The sequence below is a fragment of the Phragmites australis genome, chromosome 1, assembly GCF_958298935.1.
Source record: "Phragmites australis chromosome 1, lpPhrAust1.1, whole genome shotgun sequence".
NCBI lineage: Eukaryota > Viridiplantae > Streptophyta > Magnoliopsida > Poales > Poaceae > Phragmites > Phragmites australis.
Genome location: NC_084921.1, coordinates 49,303,010 through 49,321,046, shown reverse-complemented (window position 1 = coordinate 49,321,046; position 18,037 = coordinate 49,303,010). Strand labels below are relative to the sequence as shown.

Here is an 18,037-nt window from a genome sequence, read left to right as displayed (position 1 = left end):
TGTTTGTTGGGTGTTTTTGCTTTTGAATTTTTTAAAAAGTTACTTTTAAATTTTAGCAGTTGATTTTTATAATAAATTTTTAATTTTTTAACGTATAGTTTCTTAAAAAAAATCTACTTTTAGCTAGTTTCTAGTTTATTTTTCTTAAAATACTTCTAGTTTCTTCATAAAACACTTTTTAGTAAACTAGTTTATTTGTATTTCTGACTTGTGACACTAGAGAAGCCAAAAGCAGAATCAGCAAACAAATATAGTCTAATAATATTGAATAGGATCATCCTATCTAAGATGTTACTATGAACCAAACATATCATAAGGATATGTTTGTTTCAACTGATAATTTAAAAGATACTTTATAGATTATGGATGATAAAAAACTTTTAGATTATAGATTTTAATTTTTTTATGAATTGTTCCATAAAATAGAATTTTATAATTTATAAAAAGTTAAGAAAAACTAGCTTTTTAGATTCTCACAATTCAATAAACAGATTATAAAAAGCTATAATAAAAACTATCTATTTATTTTAGTTTTAAATTATAAAAATTGAAAGAAACAATCTAAAACCGAAACGATATGCCGCTCAAACAATTTAGCGCAGCAGCAAATCTTGTTCGAAAAGCCTAAAATATCTATACCTTTACCAGAAACTCCAGGTGGCATAGCTATTTATGTTTCTCCGCAGGGGAATCTGCGTCACCACTGAGCCCGACCCGACCCAACCCACGAAGGCACTCATCTCGTCGCGTCGCCTTTCCCCCGTCGGTTGGTTTGGTTTCTCTCCTCGATCCCGACTCGAATCTGCGAGGCGTAGAGGCGGTGAAGCGACGAATAGACGCACAGGAAGAGGCTTCTGGAAGGTTCTGGAGGGAGGGATGGAGGCGGCGAGCAACGGGGGCCTGCTATACCACGAGGTGCAGGAGGGGAAGCTGTGCGCCGTGCACTGCGTCAACACCGCCCTACAGGGGCCCTTCTTCTCCGAGTTCGACCTCGCCGCGCTCGCTGCCGATCTCGACCAGCGGGAGCGCCAGGTCATGTTCGAGGGCGGTGCGGCCACCGCCGCCGCGGGGGACTTCCTCGCCGAGGGCGAGGGATCCCACAATGTCTCCCTCGGCGGCGATTTCAGCATCCAGGTTGGTCCAGGCCTTCCACACTTCTTGGAGATTTCATCCGTTTATGTTTCATTGGCTCGGTTAGTTCGACTGATGCGTAGATGGCCTTACAATCTACAACTTGATTGTCTGTAAGATCGCACCTTAGGATTTAGGGGATTTTTTTTTTTGAGCATTGCTTCTGGGAGCCCGATGATTGCTAGTCGAAGGTTTTACGGTAAAAAGTGCAGATGCATGCTTCATAAGATGGATTTGTTAGTAACAAAGAGAGTTGCTTGGAGTCTGAGAGAGTAGCAGAATTTAGTTTAGAACGAAATGCAAATTGACTAGACATGCATCATCCTAGTCACGGTGAAGGAGTGTTTATTGTTGAAATCATGTGATTGCCAGTGCCAGTGCCACATGAGGCCTGCACATGCTACCATTAGAGGCTTGCTCCTTGGACATAGATGAAGTCATATCATCCTAATCCAAGCCTAAAGATATATACTTAGGTAACCTCTTGGGTTTATAGTCATGTTTATCAGATGCAAAAGGGGATGTGGAGGTACCATCAGTACTTCTTGTCTTCGACAAGCAAAGATAGCAGGCAGTTTTGCATGATTGTTTTCCCTTTTTTATGGCCATAGCCTTGCATGATAGCAGACGATTTTGTATAGGATTGTACTTGTTTTGCATTGCTAGAAAAGTTTAGATGTAGTTTCTTGCGAAGTTACAGATCAGTTTCTTGTGAAGTTACAGATCACACCATCTGCTTCTGTTTTCTCCCCTGTGCATTTGAATCATCAACCAGGAACAAAAAGAATTATCAGTGGACCTTGGATCAACAATAACAAATGAATATTGGAGGAAAAGATGCTCCATAAAATGGGTGAAGTTTGGTGATGAAGCACCAAATTTTTCCACGTTGCAGCTATAGAAAGATTCAGGAAGAACACAATTACCTTTCTTGAATCCCAGGAGGGTAGGCTTGTCAGTAACCGTGAGAAAGAGGCTGCAGTTTTATATAATGCTCTCAAGTACAAGAATGTGTTCCTCAAGCAGTCCAAGAATGTGGTTTAATCTAAATTATCTTGTCCAGTCCTTTGGTCACCTTGATAACCTCTCTAATCCCTTTTCCAAGCTGGAAATTGATTTTGTCATCAAGTAAATGCCTTCTGATGAATCACCAGGACCAGATGGCTTCAATGGCCTTTTCTTCAAGAAGTGTTGGCCTATTATCAAGGATGACTTTTATTTGCTTTATGAGGACTTCTATCATGGCTCCATTGACCTTTAGGCCATAAACAACTCTTTCATCACTCTTATCCCAAAAAACAACCGTCTGGTGGCAGTGAAAGACTATAGGCCTATTTCTCTGCTCAACATTAGTCTCAAGTTGATCACCAAGCTTCTGGCTAATTAATTTCAGAGAGTGATCATCCCTCTAATCCACAAGAATCAATATGGTTTTATCAAATCAAGAACCATCCAAGACTGTTTAGCTTGGGCATATGAAGCTTGATTTCGAAAAAGCCTTTGACACTCTAGAGCACAGCGTTATCCTCCTTATGCTTTCGCAACTTGGCTTTAGCACACGCTGGATCAATTGGATGGAGAATATCCTGAACATCGGATCCTCTGTCGTGCTTCTCAATGGGGCACCAGGGAAACCTTTCAGATGTAGAAGGGGGGTAAGGCAAGGGGATCCCCTCTCACCCTTACTCTTTGTGCTTGCAGCAGACCTCCTGCAGTCTGTTGTCAATAAAGCTCTCTATGCCTATTCAGATGGCAGTGGATCAAGTTTTTTCAATTATTCAATATGTAGATGATACTCTGTTGTTCTTAAATGACTCTCAAAAGGAGTTTTTCTGCTGGAAGGCAATTCTGAATTCCTTCGTTGCTTCCACTAGACTCAATGCCAACTTTGATAAATCATGTTTAGTTCCTATCAATATTGATCATGAAAAAGCTTCTCAATTGGTTGGTGTTTTTGGCTGCTCCATCGGCAAACTCTCCTTTACCTACCTTGGCTTGCCTCTTGGGACCACCCGTCCAAAAATTGAGGATTATTCCCCTATTATGAACAATGTGGAAAGAAGTTTATCGGCTGTTTCTAGCTTTCTTACAACGGCGGGTATAGTAGAAATGGTGAATTGGGTTCTGTCAGCTCTTCCAACCTACTCCAGGTGCACCCTCAAATTACCTTCTGGAGTTATTCAAAGTATAGATAGAGCTAGAAGACAATGTCTATGGCGTGGTTCGGATATAAACATCTCTAAGAAACCCTTAGTGGCATGGGAAAAGGTGTGTAGACCTAAAAGAAATGGAGGATTGGGAGTGGTCAATCTCCAGTTGCAGAATGAAGCTCTACCTTTGAAGCATCTTTATAATTTCTACAAAAACCATAACCACCCTTGGGTTCAACTAATTTGGAACACATACTACGCTAATCACTTTGTGTCTCATGTTGCCAATGATAGGGGCTTCTTTTGGTGGAGAGATATTCTTAAATTCGCTGACCACTTTCGGGGCATTTCACGCTGCAACCTTGGCAAAGGTCGATTAATTCTGCTTTGGTTGGATCTCTAGGACGGCATCTTGCTTAAGGATCAGCTACCCAAGTTGTTTTCTTTTGTCAAAAATGAGCATGTCTCAATGGCTGCTTTTAGAGATGACACGTCAATTCACAGACACTTTCATATTCCTCTTTCGGAATAGGCCTTCCAGGAGCTCACAGTGTTGCATACAAAGCTAAACCCCTCCCAGAATCGATCAAACCAAAATGATGAATGGTGCTATATCTGAGGCAATGGTACATACACAACAAAGAATTCTACAACTACTTTTTCAGAAACATTCAACCTCCACCTCCATTCAGATGGATCTGGAGGGCTACATGTAGCAGGAAACTCAAGGTGTTTTCATGGTTACTGCTAATGGACAAGCTGAATACAAGGAACATTCTAAAAGTGAAGCGACTTAAGATCGAAGGAAATAACTAAAATTGTGTGTTGCGCACTAGTAACATTGAAGAAATTGTCTTCCATCTCTTCTTCGCTTGCCCCTTTGCAGCCAACTGCTGGTCCTCTATCCAGATGTATTGGGATCTCAATCTTCAATTCTTCATGATGATGCAGAAGGCTGCAAAAGCTTCACAAAAGCCTTTCTTTATGGAGATCTTCATTATCGCTATCTGGAGCATTTGGAAGCAGAGAAACAATCTTATTTCAGAAATGTTAGGCCTTTCCTCCCTGGATGGAAGGATTGCTTCAACTCTAAATCTCTTTTACAGTTAAATAGGGTCCATGAGCCTTTGAAATCGCTGGTGTCCCTCTGGCTCTCCTCTGTAGCTCTCTTGTATAGTTTCCCCCTCTCTTCTTCTCCTGATCCCCTCTTTTGTATAGTTTTCTATATAATATATATTTACCACAGTGGTGGATTCCCCTGCTGTTTTCCTTTCAAAAACAATAACAAAAGGCTTCGACACCGTTTGTACCAAGGGCGGACCTAGCCATGAAATTGAGCGGGGTCACCACCTTTAGGGATTTCGAAAACTCATTTTTCAGTATGAAATACAAAAGGATTATACTGTAATATCGAAAATTGTGTGGGGGCATATGCTCCCACTCACCATAATGTAGGTTCGCCCCTGGTTTGTACCTTTTGTGTTACGTACTTGGCCTGCACCAATGCATGTGCATGCATGCAATGATAAGTTACACTGCTGTCGTTATGTTACATTTTCCGGATTTATGTATTGATGTACATCATCAAGAATTTGTCTGTTTTTCGTGGTCTGAGTTCTGTAGTGTACTGAATCGCTGACGTTAAGAACAAATTCAGTTTATAAGATGTTACCATGGTTATTCTTTAATTCTTAGTCTTTGATGATTTTCTCAATGAAATTTGAATTAGTACAACAGGAAAATATATGAGCAAGCTTGATAGCGACATTAAGGTTTTAAATGCTAATCTGGTCTATAAACAATTCTGGAAAGAAAACTTGATGGGCATCTGAATTCTGAAAAGTTTCACAATGTCATTAAAATCCAGATCATTGTACAGTCATTATTTTTTTTGCAACGGGGACAAATGAAATCTCATATGTAATTTTTTCTGGAAGCTACTGTAAATCCAAATCTAGCAATATGCCAATATACACATATTTTTAATTCAGCTAAATATATAACGACAAATTTTGTAATGACACAGAAGAACAAAAATATGTTGTACTTACTGAGCCAATTAACTGGTAAAAGCAGTAAATCTGGCAGTGGTCGAGTTTGTTGGTTAAGGCTTCGGCTTGCTTAGTATTCATTATGCTAGTGTGATACGGATTTGTTGCTGTCATTTAACTGGAGGAACTTTTGAGCCAACCAGAATAGCTTTTTGATTCCCAGTGCCCTTCACCAGGGTCCTACTCTAGTGAAGAACCATGCTGTGACTGCAATAAGCATTACTGAAAACCATGGAAGGAAGAGAATGCTGCCCTAAATAAAACTCATATCACTCATTCAGAATACGATGAATCCTGAAATTTAAGCACAAATAGTGGTGAGCATACCATTGTTTTGCATGATGCTGATATTTAGATTTCACAGGCTTTTATTTAGCCTCTCTCCACGTATCTTTCAAGTTGTTAAGACAACACTAATTTGCTATGAATATGCTTTAATGCTGTTCTGATATGGTACTTGGCAATACGGAGGCATTCCAATTTGTTAAGCTTTTCTCCTTCAGGATGTACAGGAGAAGGATCACCAACATATACAGCAATTAGCTATTTCCCCTTTTTCGTTGGGCACTATATTCATCTTTGCATGACACTTTGTAGTTTGTTGGCTATTAAATGCTGTATAGATGAAATATCCTGATCAGACCCTTCTCATCTATCACTTTATACATATGGATGGGGGAAAAGATGAATGGAACTCATAAGCATTCATTCTGTAACCCAAAGTTGCCACATTGGGTAATGGGTGCTGCCACACTTGGGGAATGGGGTGTACATTTTAGAAATTCGAAGTACATGTTTTAAGAAGGAGGTGCGTTTCATTCAACTTTCCTAACCAACATAGTTGAGTTCACACTAGACCTGAATTTGTGATTCTTCACTTTGGTTTTATCTACAGCCTTTATACTGCATTTGATCTGAACAATCTTGTCCTTCTTAGAGGAGCATCTACATCTTTGTAGTGAATCTGGCACGCTGTTACAAGTCTATTGCTGTTGTTCTTCCATATGTAGAGTTCATGTGCTTCATTGACTAGAATTTAGCCAGATATGGTACCAGTGGTTTGATGCTTGGATCAGTAATTCAAGTTTAGGTCAGTTTTTATTTTAGCTCTGCTCATTTTTGGCAGTGCACAGTCACATTCATACTCTGAACCTTTTGCTTTTCTTCTAATAGGTTTTGCAGAAGGCACTGGAGGTTTGGGACCTCCAAGTTATTCCACTTGACTCCCCAGCTGCAGGCTCATCCCTGTTTGACCCTGAGCTGGAAATTGCTTTCATTTGCCACCTGCAGGACCACTGGTTCTGCATCAGGAAGGTGAATGAAGAGTGGTACAACTTTAATAGTCTCTACCCTGCTCCTGAGCACCTGTCAAAGTTTTACCTCTCAGCTTTCATTGACACCCTGAAGGGGTCAGGCTGGAGTATCTTTGCTGTTAGAGGCAATTTTCCCAAGGAGTGCCCTATGGCAACTGAAGGCTCGAATGGTTTTGGTCAGTGGCTTACTCCTGATGACGCCCGGAGGATAACAGCCTCATGTAACCAGGTGGAAACACCTACTGAGCAGGCAAATACCTCTCAACTTGGTGATAAATCAGAAGACATGAGTGAAATGGACATAATTGCAGCACAGCAGGAGGAGGCGGATCTGAATGCTGCGATAGCCGCTAGCTTGATGGACACCGGCGGTCCATTTGCCAGCTATGATGCAGCTCAAGAAGATGGCAAGTCACAGGATTCTCTTGTAGTCGAAGCAGCGTCGGGCACAATGGGCAAAGATAGTGACCAGGAAGAAGCTGATAAATTGGAACCAAGTGAGCCTCCCAGTGAGAACACCCTGGAGTCTGCTTCAGGAAGTAACACAACGGGGGTTTCTTCTTTAAAGAGAAAAGAACCAGCGAAAGAAGATTAGGATGGCATTCCCAACCAGGCTGTAACTCCATTAGACTATACAAACAGAAAACAAGAAAGAGGGAGGCGTTTGAGCTGCCCTCCATTTTACTGGAGGAGCAATGCTTTTCTGCTGTATACAAATTGCATAGTCTGAACTGCATGGCTTTGAAAACTTTTAACTTGTGTAACCGTTATGTGCAAACTTCATAGAGACTATATAATGGCGGTTTTGAACACTTCTTTTTTCTCTCGCTCTTTGTCATGTGAACTTATTCTGGAACTCCTTTTACAGCTACAACTACTCTGATCCTGAATCTGTGGTGCTCGCATGCCCTCGGTCATTTCTGCGCTTTACTGCAGTAAGAAATTACAAACTCAATACTGTGTCTCTGCCGGGGTTATCCTACCCATGTCAAGGTCAAGCCTTGCAGTTGGTGTTGAAAGCTTGTGCTAAAGTTATGCAGCAGATCCTCTTGTACCAGTCGATAAAAATTGTGAGCGTGCATTGTTCCCAAGCTTTTGCTCCTCGAGCAATAGATGTTGCTTTGTGGAAGGCGAGTGGCATCTGCCACTGACTATCCGCAGCCTAGCTTAAGCCGAAAGGCAGTGGTCGGTGGCTTGCCGCACATCAGTGAGCCGCCTGTTTCGTCGTTATCGTCGTCAGTTGATAAGGTTATTTTCAACGGTTTTCTTTTTAAGTCAGAATTTTTTTATAATAGTATTTTTTTTTCTCTTTAGCGTTTCAACGGTTTCTCTTTATCGTTCTCGTCACGAAGGTATTTCTAAGATCATTCTTTTTAGGATGAGATTCTCTCATTTCCTTTTACGATTACTCTCAGAAAAAAACTGTTGTAGATAAAAAAAATAGAAAAAAATAAAATGAAGAAAATATGATTGATGATGATCTAAAACGTTAGATAGGAAGGCGTTGCTGACGAGGTAAAACCATTGGTCTCGTTGGTGTGGTATTCCACCCCACCCCACGCTTGCTCCTCCTCTACATTTTCCCTTGCTCTCTTGCAATTTCCAAAATCCAGCTTGAGAAGTTGGACTAAACAAGATCAGTCGGTAGCGCCATTCATCCACTCCACCGCTGTTCTTGTCTGTCTCCGTCCCCTTTTCCATCGGCTCACGAGCCCCTTGGTGGCGGCACCGGTGAGCTCGGTACCTTCGGTACTGTGCAGTCGACTGCACCGTCGTGATCGTGTTGGTTGCTTTTCGCATTTCAGAATTGACTGTTGGGTATGGGAATTTCTCTGGGTGCAGTGGCGGATGTGGTGCTGTGGAGGAGGAAGGAAGTGACCGGCGGGTTGCTGGCCGCGGTGGTGGCGTGCTGGGCGCTCTTCTACTGCGTGCCAGGCTACACGCTGCTCTCCTTCGTGTCCCAGGTGCTTATGATCCCGCTCACCGTCCTCTTCGTCTAGGCCAAGGCTGCGCTGCTGCTCAACAGGTGATTCTCCTCGTTTAGACTCTTACCCATTGATGCACCGCTGTGGTTGATTCGATGTCTTGTGTGGATGCTATCTAGCATGGTAGACATTGTTAAAGTTCTAAGGGGTCGTATGGTGTTGGTATGCTAGTGCTAATGATATGAATTGGCCTTGGCCCTTAGCTGGACTGCTTTCAGCATTTTGATGTGGTTGCTCTTGTTTACTTGCTCAGCTGTACCACGGTGGATGCTGACGAATGTTTATATTCCTGGATTCAAGTAGGCCGTGACATTAGCACATGTGAATGTATTAGACTGCTAGTAGACAAGTGAGGGTTATAGATAACTGAATGTCGTTCGTTGCATACTTGCATTTGCCAGCTCTGCAAAATTCTACATGTATGCTAGTATTATGTTCCTCTAATGAGAATTGTGGACAAACTTTAAACAAGCTCTGAGGGGATTTATGTCTTTATGTTGCTTTTCTCATGCCAACTGTTTGATCGCTCGTGCTTATCCGATTATAACTCGGAATAATGTGGCAACATAGCTTGATATACAAATGATCAAATTTCACGTAGTTAATATGCTAATTTAGTTGCATCATCGAAGTAACCGATCCGATTAAAGTAGAACTGTTTAGTTATGTTTTAAGTGAGTGAAATTTAGTTGCATCATTGTAGTTAATCTGCTCTCATCCACTCCCTTCCTAGCTATCTAGTGTGGCATGCTTGCGCAAAAATGTGAACACCACCCTGATTCCGACAATGAAACTACTCGTTCAGGTGGGAGTTTATGCCCTCCATTGGTTTGTCCAAAAAAAGTTATGTTTTCATTGAGAGTGAAATTTAACATGCTATACAATGATCCTTATTGCAAAAGCACAGAAAATTTTAGGAACACACAAAAAATACTGCAAAGCTGCTGTATTGATCTTTAGCAATTCTCAGTCACTGTATATGCCAACTCTAAGGATGCAAAAGAAATCGATGCAGGGCACCCGCACCTGTTCCATCGGTGAAAATCTCTGAAGATTCGATGAGTGAAGCAGCAGAAACAGCAGTTTACTTCATGAATAAGGTGCTCCAGGATTTTCAAAATATTGCACTTGGGAAGGACTCTAGCCTCTTCTACAAGGTGGCTTTTGTGTTGCTGCTGACCTCCATAGTTGGCCGTCTGACTGATTTTTATCACTTTGGTATATACAAGTAAGTTCATTTACTGTTTTACATTTCTTCAGATACTGCTTATTGGTTCAAGAACTTCACACTAGATTGTAATGTGAAAATGAGGTAAAATACACATTATGAAATTACCGGGAATCACACTGCAAAATTGTAATGTTGAACCTTTGTTCTGCCAGGTTTTGTTATTGCTCTCACGATCCCTGCATTGCTGGAGAAATCGAAAGAACATATTGCTAGATTCTTCAAGAAAGCTTCGATATATGTTCAGGCATGTGGGAGAGCATGCAAAGAGTACAAATCTAAGATGACGAACAGGATATCGGAAAAGAAGAAGCTGTGTTAATGTCAATGTAAATTCGTCAGAATTTGCCTTGCGAGTTAGTTTGTCTTTCGAAGCTAAACAGTTTTTGACTCGCATCTATCTCTTTTCTCGAATACGCAGGAGAGCTGTGTATCTTTATATTAAGTAGGAGAATAAGATATCGAGTCTGAAACAACACCTCCTAGATGTCTAGATACAGTGGTACACAGAACAAGTTAATGCGCTGATACAAAGAAGTAATCAACATATAGGCTAGATATAAATGGACCCTACAGGATCGAGCCCTAAGACCGCAGCCTAATTAAGATGATCGACAAATTCTGTGCACCAACGATGAGTGTCCCCCAGATGAGGGCCAATAAGGAGTCAGAGGAGGTGCGACTACCGTTGAAAATGATGTCGTTGCGCGAGAACCAAATGTGCCAACATGTAAGAAGAATGAGAGAGTCCAATCCTCTGCAGAATTTGTCACCATGTGCTTACGGAGATCAACCCACCAGTCGAGAAAAGGAGACTCCTCCACTGGAACTTGAATCCCTAGAACTCTCCACCGAACTTCATGCGCCAGAACACAGTGGAACCTACCAAGCTCTCATCCAAGAATTTTGTATCCCTTGTTTGAAGTATAACAAATCAGAGAAGCTACACTGGAACCCGACATTTCTACCCACTCAGCCTGAACACGACTTCTGCACTGCAACCGTGCAACATTATCCGACTCTCACAATCAAGAAAATTCAAAGGCCGAACTACACCTTGAAAGGCCGAACTCAACTCACCCATGTTCAGGAATAATGCATTGAGCTCATCCCACCAGCATGCTAGTATCAAATTCAAGGGTGCATGTCTCAATTGAACTCTCTAACCTTTTGATATGTTCAGAAGGTTTATGGATATGCACCAGTTTTTGTCCTACATCAGTACAAAAGAATAATGATGGAAATAAGAACCGAGTAGACAAACAAATGGAACCAAAGTATTTTCAACATAGTTATATGTACCTTAGGCCATTTATCCCTCACAAACACCACCAAGAACTGCTCTAATAATCCTCATTATGATCTCTTGCCTGATCTTATCCTTCCTGTAGTACTGAAGAGCACATTGAATCATTCTATTTGCTATCCTAATAATCAGCTATAGCTACCCAATAGGTATGTCAAGGCTTGCCGTGCGGTGAAACAACATTTTGTATTCACAAATTCTCAAGTGTAGTCATCCGATATGAATGTTTCCTCTCCAAGGAAACAAAATAAAAAAGTATGAGGCGAGTGTGACATGCATATTTTAGCAGCGAGAGGAAAATCAACGGCAATTGTGTGGCAAGACCTCTCTAAGAAGAAGGGGTGGCGGATGGCGGTGCGTTGCGTTGGTGGCAGAACGGGTCGGCTTGGCAGCTGGGCAGCGTTAGCGGCACGTTGATTGCAGACCAGGCTGAGGGCGTCTGGGTAGCTGGGTGGCGGTGTCACATTGATGGCGGACTGGGTGAAAGGCACCAGGCGTGCTGGACGGCTGCAGCGCATTGATGGTGAACTAGGCTGAGGTCGTTGGGGTAGTTGGGTGCGGTGATGGAGAACCGGGGTGGGGGCACGGTGGTGGAGAACCGGGCCCACGGTTCCCCTCACCACATTGATCGGTCTCCACCGCTCCTTCCAGAGCCACTATGCATCAGTGCCGCCAATCCAAATCCGCCGTCGGAATCCAAAACCACGCTAGAAAACGTTGGAACCTCCCAATGTCCTCGGACAGTTGCCGGTTCGTCTCACCTTGCTGTTCTATGCAGCTCGCCTTGCCGTCGCTATCAATGCTGCGCCGAGCGTGTCTATGCACATGCAGGCTGGGTAGTAACCAGGCCACCTCGGACTGGAGTTTGGAGGAGAACAGCTTCGGGAGGAAGAACCTAGTTGGAGGTGGCAGCGGGGTCTGGTTGCACGGAGGTCTGGTGTTAGGGTTTGGGAGCGGATGCAATGCGGGCATGCGGACGAAGGATCATGCGGAGGATTAGACGTACGATGCGTTCGTGTGGGTGAGTTGGCGATGCTGCGTGCGGGTGGTCGATCGACAAAGACAGACCAAGGACGAGGGACAGAGGAAACAATTTGTTGAAGACTTTTTAAGTAGTGAGATTAATGTAGTCATTTAGGTAAGCTTAAAAATGATCCCTCAGTTCCGGTTTTTGCAACATCTTCTTGGCCTTTGAGCCTTGGAGATACGTAAGAAGGTTAAGATCTATGTAGGGTAGTAAACTAAAAAAATTGTAATACTCGTTAACTCAGAGCCTTATCGAGCTCGTGAGGCTTGGCCAAGACTCGAGTTTGACTTGTTTTGATATCACACCTAGAACGAGTCAAACTAAAGTAGCCTTTGAACTTTTTTTATGGCCCTAGCTCAAACGATTTAAGGTTAGGTTTATGACTTCGCCGACTGAACGAATGATTTTTTATTGTTCAGGTGTTTGTACTGAAAAATCTCCATTTGAAATACAGAGCAACGTAGGGTGGTCTAGTACTTCATTGATCTCGTTTCCCGATCATGTCGATATGGAAGCATCGATCGAAAGTACGAGTACTAAATTTCTCCATTACTCGTTGCAGCAAACATATGTTACAACCATTAGACAAGACCAGACCAGTAACACAACAGCTTCGAAGGGAAATACAAGTATATTTATAACACTGACTCCCTGAGTCCTGAACGGCAAAGAACGTACACTGAACAGCCGCGGCCGAGAGGTGGTGGTCGGATTACTCGACGGGGATCATGACCTCATTAGTGCGCAGCGGCGGCAGCGTGTACGGCGGGTTGTACCGCGCCAGCACGAACGGGCCCTTGACAGTGTATCCGTCCTTCTCCAGTGCGGCCTTCAGCCCCTCCGCCTTCTCCTTCACCGTCTTATCCCCGGGCACCCCGCTGAACCACACCACCCTGAACTTCCTCTTCGCCACCTCGCGTATCGCCACCCGCTAGTCCGCTGGCCGCGGCGCCTCCTCCGCCTTGGTGTACTTGGACGGCAATAGGAACTGCATTATCACCTTGCCCGGTGCCTGCTGCTGGTAATCCGTGATCACCGGCGCGGTCATCGCGACAGGCTCCGGCTCGGCGGCGACGCCGGTGGTGGTGATGTCCGGCGCCGTCATGGCGATGTTCTCGGACAACTCGCCCTCGTCGCCGGTGGTGATGACCGGAGCCGTCATGGCGATCTTCTCGGGCTTGGTGTTCTGAGGCTTGCCGAGGGCGCCGATGTAGTTGGCGAGGATGGTGAACCCGTTGTCAGGGTCGCCTCTCATCTCCTTGGGGTCGTAGGTGACCTCGGCCGCGACGCAGGGTGGGTACTTGCGGATCTCGTAGCCAGCGTCGGTGTGGAGGACCTCGTGCTCAGGGTTGGTTCTAAGATTTCAGTGATTCAGGGCAAAACTAAAAATAAGGCCCATTGAACATAAATATTAAAATATTTATATATTAATTACAAAGATAATATTCTATGTAAAGTTCACGAGCATTTACGATAAATTTGAACAATCTGAAATGCGTCTGTTACAGTAAGCTGGAACAAAATTATCGTAAATGCTCACGGGAACATAATTGTGAGGGATCGAAGTACACGTACGTATGCTTGCGTTAATACATGCTAGCTAGGTAGAGATGCTCACATGCCTATGTACAAGTTGCTATGTACAGCTATAGTTACTCATCGGTAATGCAGTAGGTAGCTTGCAGCAATAGTAGCTTTGGATCTGTCGGTGACACAGGAACCAGGGGTCCCTGAGTCCCGAGGTCAGATCAGCAGTTTGCCACGTGGCGCCCTCCCGCAGGATCACCTCCGCAAGGTACCAGAAGAATAAGTCCTGGGAGAGGGTGCTCGGGGTCATGAACAGTGGTCCCCGGGTACCCGAGTTCCCCGATAACCCGAGAAGACCAAGTGCCTGGAAGAGAGTGCTCGGGGCTGCGAGTAGTGGCCCCCGAGCGCTCAAGTCCCCCGACGACCAGAAAAGTCAAGTACCGGGAAGGGAATGCTCGGGGCTGTGAACAGTGGCCCCCGAGCACTCGAGTACCCTGAGGACCCAAGGGAAGTCAGTTCTGGGAAAGAGTGCTCCGAGCCGCCAGCAGTGGCCCCCAAGCACTCGGTTCCCCGAGGACCCGAACAGCCAATTCCGGGAGAGAGTGCTCAGGGCCGTGAACAGTGGTCCCCGAGCACTCGGTTCCCTGAGGACCAAGGAAGGGCATATCTGGGAGAGAGTGCTCGGGGCTGTGAACAGTGGCCCCCGAGCACTCGGTTCCCCGAGGGTCTAAGAAGTCCTTCGTCGGTGGCCTCCACAGAGGTCCAGTGGTGAGGTGTCAACCAGTGAAAGGTCCGATACTGCATTTAAGAGGGCGCGTGGCCTGTCACCTTCAACTGCTCCTCCACGCTTGCTGTCAGTCCCTGCCACGGCCTGGCAGGGAGGCGTGGGGACATTTAATGCACGGGTCCCATCGCGGGACATCCGGCGTGTCTCGGGATAACATCGTGAAGCCCAAGGCGCCCCACCTGCCGCTCTGCTGTGTCAGACTCGCTCTGACCGAGCGGGTACGCCGGGCTGCTCGGTGGCTGCCCGGTGGGCCCTCCCCGCGACGCCCGTTGAAAAACGGCATGATGACCTACAAGATCGGACGGGAGCGCTTTTTCAACCCTCCCCGTCACTTCGCACAGCAACCCATGATGGTTGCTTTCCATTTATGGCGCCTCAGAACTTGCGCCCTCCCTTTCTGGGCACGCTACCGCCTCGGCGGGTATTTAAGGAGGGGCGGGCTCCCCGGAGAAGGGGGGCGAAGTTAGTTGAAGTACGGCTGAATGCCCGAGTGAAGCTACAGGACAGCAGCAAGGAAGATAAGCACATAAGCTCAGATCACCGAAGAACAAGGAGCCCGAAGCTCTAGGCTAGACAAATATTCTTGTAACCCAGCAGAACCTCTGAGATACATTCTTAGAGCATTTATAGCATACACACAGAAGTAGGGTGTTACGTTCAGTGCGGCCCGAACCTGTCTAAAAACCTCCTGTGCATTTACTACTTCTGCATCCGATCATTCCATTCTACCTGCATCGCATTTACGTCCATTTATTTCACCTGCAAAACAGATTCAGAATCATCCCCCTAGCCGAATCTCAAAGGGGGTCCCTCCGGATCCCTACTTGAGGAGTTCACCCTCCGACAGGATCTCGCAGGTGCCAACACCATAGTACAACGTTGGACCTATTGATTGCCGGAGTGAGCGGAGACCTTTTCATATTTCAAACGTGCGAACTCAGCAAGGGCCGGATCCATTTGAGGTGGAGTAGAAACTATAGAGGAGAAAAACCAGCAACGAAAACTCATATGACAATGACTGACGCATGTCCTCGATCGAAGTTACGGGTGTCGGAGGACTAACTCCTGTCGCAGGGATCCCGAGAGACCCCTTTTTAGAGATTCGGCCGGGGGGATGATCCTGAATGAGTTCGTCGGAACAATAAATGGGAGTGGAAATAAATACAACGGCTGGTGGTGGGGGAGGATCGACCTAGTGCAAAGGGAAGCAAATGCACCGGGGTTTAGACAGGTTCGAGCCGCACGGGGGCATAATACCCTACTCCTGTATGGATGCAATAACTTTCCCCGAAGGGGGATCCCTCAGGGAAAATGTCTGGTTACAAGAATATATGGTCTAACTGAGAGCTTGAGGCTCCCTTGTTCTAACTCCACCCAAGCTTGCTTGCAGTGTTCTTCGGATGATGTCTTTGATCGTCTCGATCTGTCTTCGGATGTTTTCTCGTGTGATTTCTGATTCGGGGGCCGCCCTTCTTTTCTCTGCCTTCCCTTCCTTTTATGCACTCGCCGGCCCCGACATACCCCGAACGGGAAAGAGGAGGCACAAGTTCCGAGACGCCACGACTGAGAAAGGCGTCATCATTCCCTCCGGTGAAGTGACAGGGGCGGTGGAAAAAGGCGGCGCGTCGCCCGATCACCCGCCGCTGTGGACGCCCCAGCGGTGGGCGCCGTTGAGAGGGCCCACCGGGCAGCCCTAGCGGCATCCGGCGCGCCCACCCTGTCTTGTCCTTCTGCCATGGCAGGGTGGCGGGCGGAATGCCTTGATCCCGGCAACGTTATCCCGAGACACACCGGGCGATACGGGACGGGACCCGTGCAATTAATGGACCCACGCCCCCCTACCAAAGCATGGCAGGGACTGACACTTCGGCGGGAGCAGTTGGGGATGTCAGGATGTCAGGCCGCGCATGTCCATTAAATGCGGCCTTGGATCTCTGACTAGTCGACACCTCGTCGGCGGGCCCCTCTGGGTCGTCGGGGCTTCGGGTGTCCTCGTGCGAACCTTCGGGGAACTGAGTGCTCGGGGGCTGTCGCGGGCAGCCCCGAGCACTCTCTCCCAAGCACCTCTGTAGAACCTTCGGGGAACCGAGTGCTCGGGGGCTGCCACGTGCAGCCCCGAGCACTCTCTCCCGAGCACTTCTGTAGAACCTTCGGGGAACCGAGCGCTCGGAGGCTGCCATGCGCAGCCCCGAGCACTCTCTCCCGAGCACTTAGTTCTTTGGCCCATCGGGGGACTAGGGTACTCGGGGGCGAGCGGGCACCCCACTCGAGCACTTTCTTCCCGGTACTTGGACTCTGCGGGTCATCGGGGAACTGGGGTGCTCGGGGACCAGAGGCTGTGGCCCCGAGCACCTTCTCCCGGAACCTAGAATTTCCTTATCCCGCAGGAGGGACCTCGCAGGATGGTGACGCGTGGCGGACGGCTAGCCTGGCCTCGGGACTCAGAGACCCTCGGTTCCTGATACACCGACAACGGGCATGCGAGACACCTTGGAGTCGTGGTCCCACAAAACACAGGAAACTGGACTATATGAACGGAAGAAAACACGAAATAGGCAAACAACCAAATAGGCTAGGCAGACAGGTTACTTGATTTTTTATTAACCAGAGGAACCATGCTACTTACGTCCTACCGTGTGGACTACTAGTTCTATCTACTACTTTAGGTCTAATCATATCTGTTATCGTACTGTTAGACATGCATACTATACACAGATATATAAGAAGTGGCCTCTCAATTTTAAGGCCCAGGGCGGTCGCTCCGCTCGATCCCCTCAGGGCCGGTTCTGCTCGTGCTTGGGCGTCTCCACCGTGATCTTGCCCAGCATCATTCCCATGGTTGGCGTCGCGGGGAAGCGGCACGCAGCGAGCTACGTACAGGTTCAAAGAATGATCTCTGAGCGGTCGGGTTATCTTAAATTCTGGACATGTGAGTGGCAGTTTGTCTGGCACCGCGCTAAGCTTTGGGGTTTAAGAAACGGAGAGAGTTCTCGGATGTGTGGACGCGTGTCTGAGTCGTGGCGCGAGAGCTGCTCTACGGGTTTCAGCTTGGAGGATAAGCTCGGTAAATTGAAGATTTATTTATTTATTTTTAATAAAAAAATTGCATGTGTTTTGAAAAATTGTAAATCTAGACTTTGTTGTCGTATTGGTATTTTTTCTCATTACACAAATAATTAATTGAATTATATTTTTTAAAGAACTAGATAATAGCATTCTCTGCACTATATAATTTTTGTAATTTTTTTTTATAATTATTTCGATAGCGTTTTGAATTTTGAGAGCATTGGAACGCAATATTTTTTTTATTTTTAAATCTATTGTTTGTTGTAAGGTGATATATCTAACAAGCGATAGGAGTCTAGATTTACAATTCCAAAGTATATATTTACAATGTTTTTATTTTAGAAATATAAAAATAAAAAAGTTCCAACTTCGAACACGGCTTTGACCTTCGGCTAACCCATGGTATTGCATGTGGTTTTCTAAACGGGCCGTATTGGTAAGTTGTAAACTTGAGAAAAGGGCCGTT

At 45.7% G+C, this 18,037-nt stretch overlaps 1 protein-coding gene and 2 pseudogenes across 1 annotated transcript; 2 read left to right on the top strand and 1 right to left on the bottom strand.

Moving 5' to 3' along the window:
* The first annotated feature begins 705 nt into the window (after positions 1 to 705).
* On the top strand, positions 706 to 7,457 carry LOC133924651 (putative ataxin-3 homolog). Its single transcript, XM_062370291.1, has 2 exons — positions 706 to 1,134; positions 6,506 to 7,457. The coding sequence occupies exons 1-2, from the start codon at positions 877 to 879 to the stop codon at positions 7,238 to 7,240; spliced, it is 993 nt and encodes a 330-aa protein (XP_062226275.1). The 5' UTR covers positions 706 to 876; the 3' UTR covers positions 7,241 to 7,457.
* An 819-nt stretch (positions 7,458 to 8,276) lies between these two features.
* LOC133885698 (reticulon-like protein B12) lies at positions 8,277 to 10,278 on the top strand (annotated as a pseudogene).
* Positions 10,279 to 12,794: 2,516 nt separating this feature from the next.
* Positions 12,795 to 17,342, bottom strand: LOC133890457 (heme-binding-like protein At3g10130, chloroplastic; annotated as a pseudogene).
* Between the last annotated feature and the right edge of the window lie 695 nt (positions 17,343 to 18,037).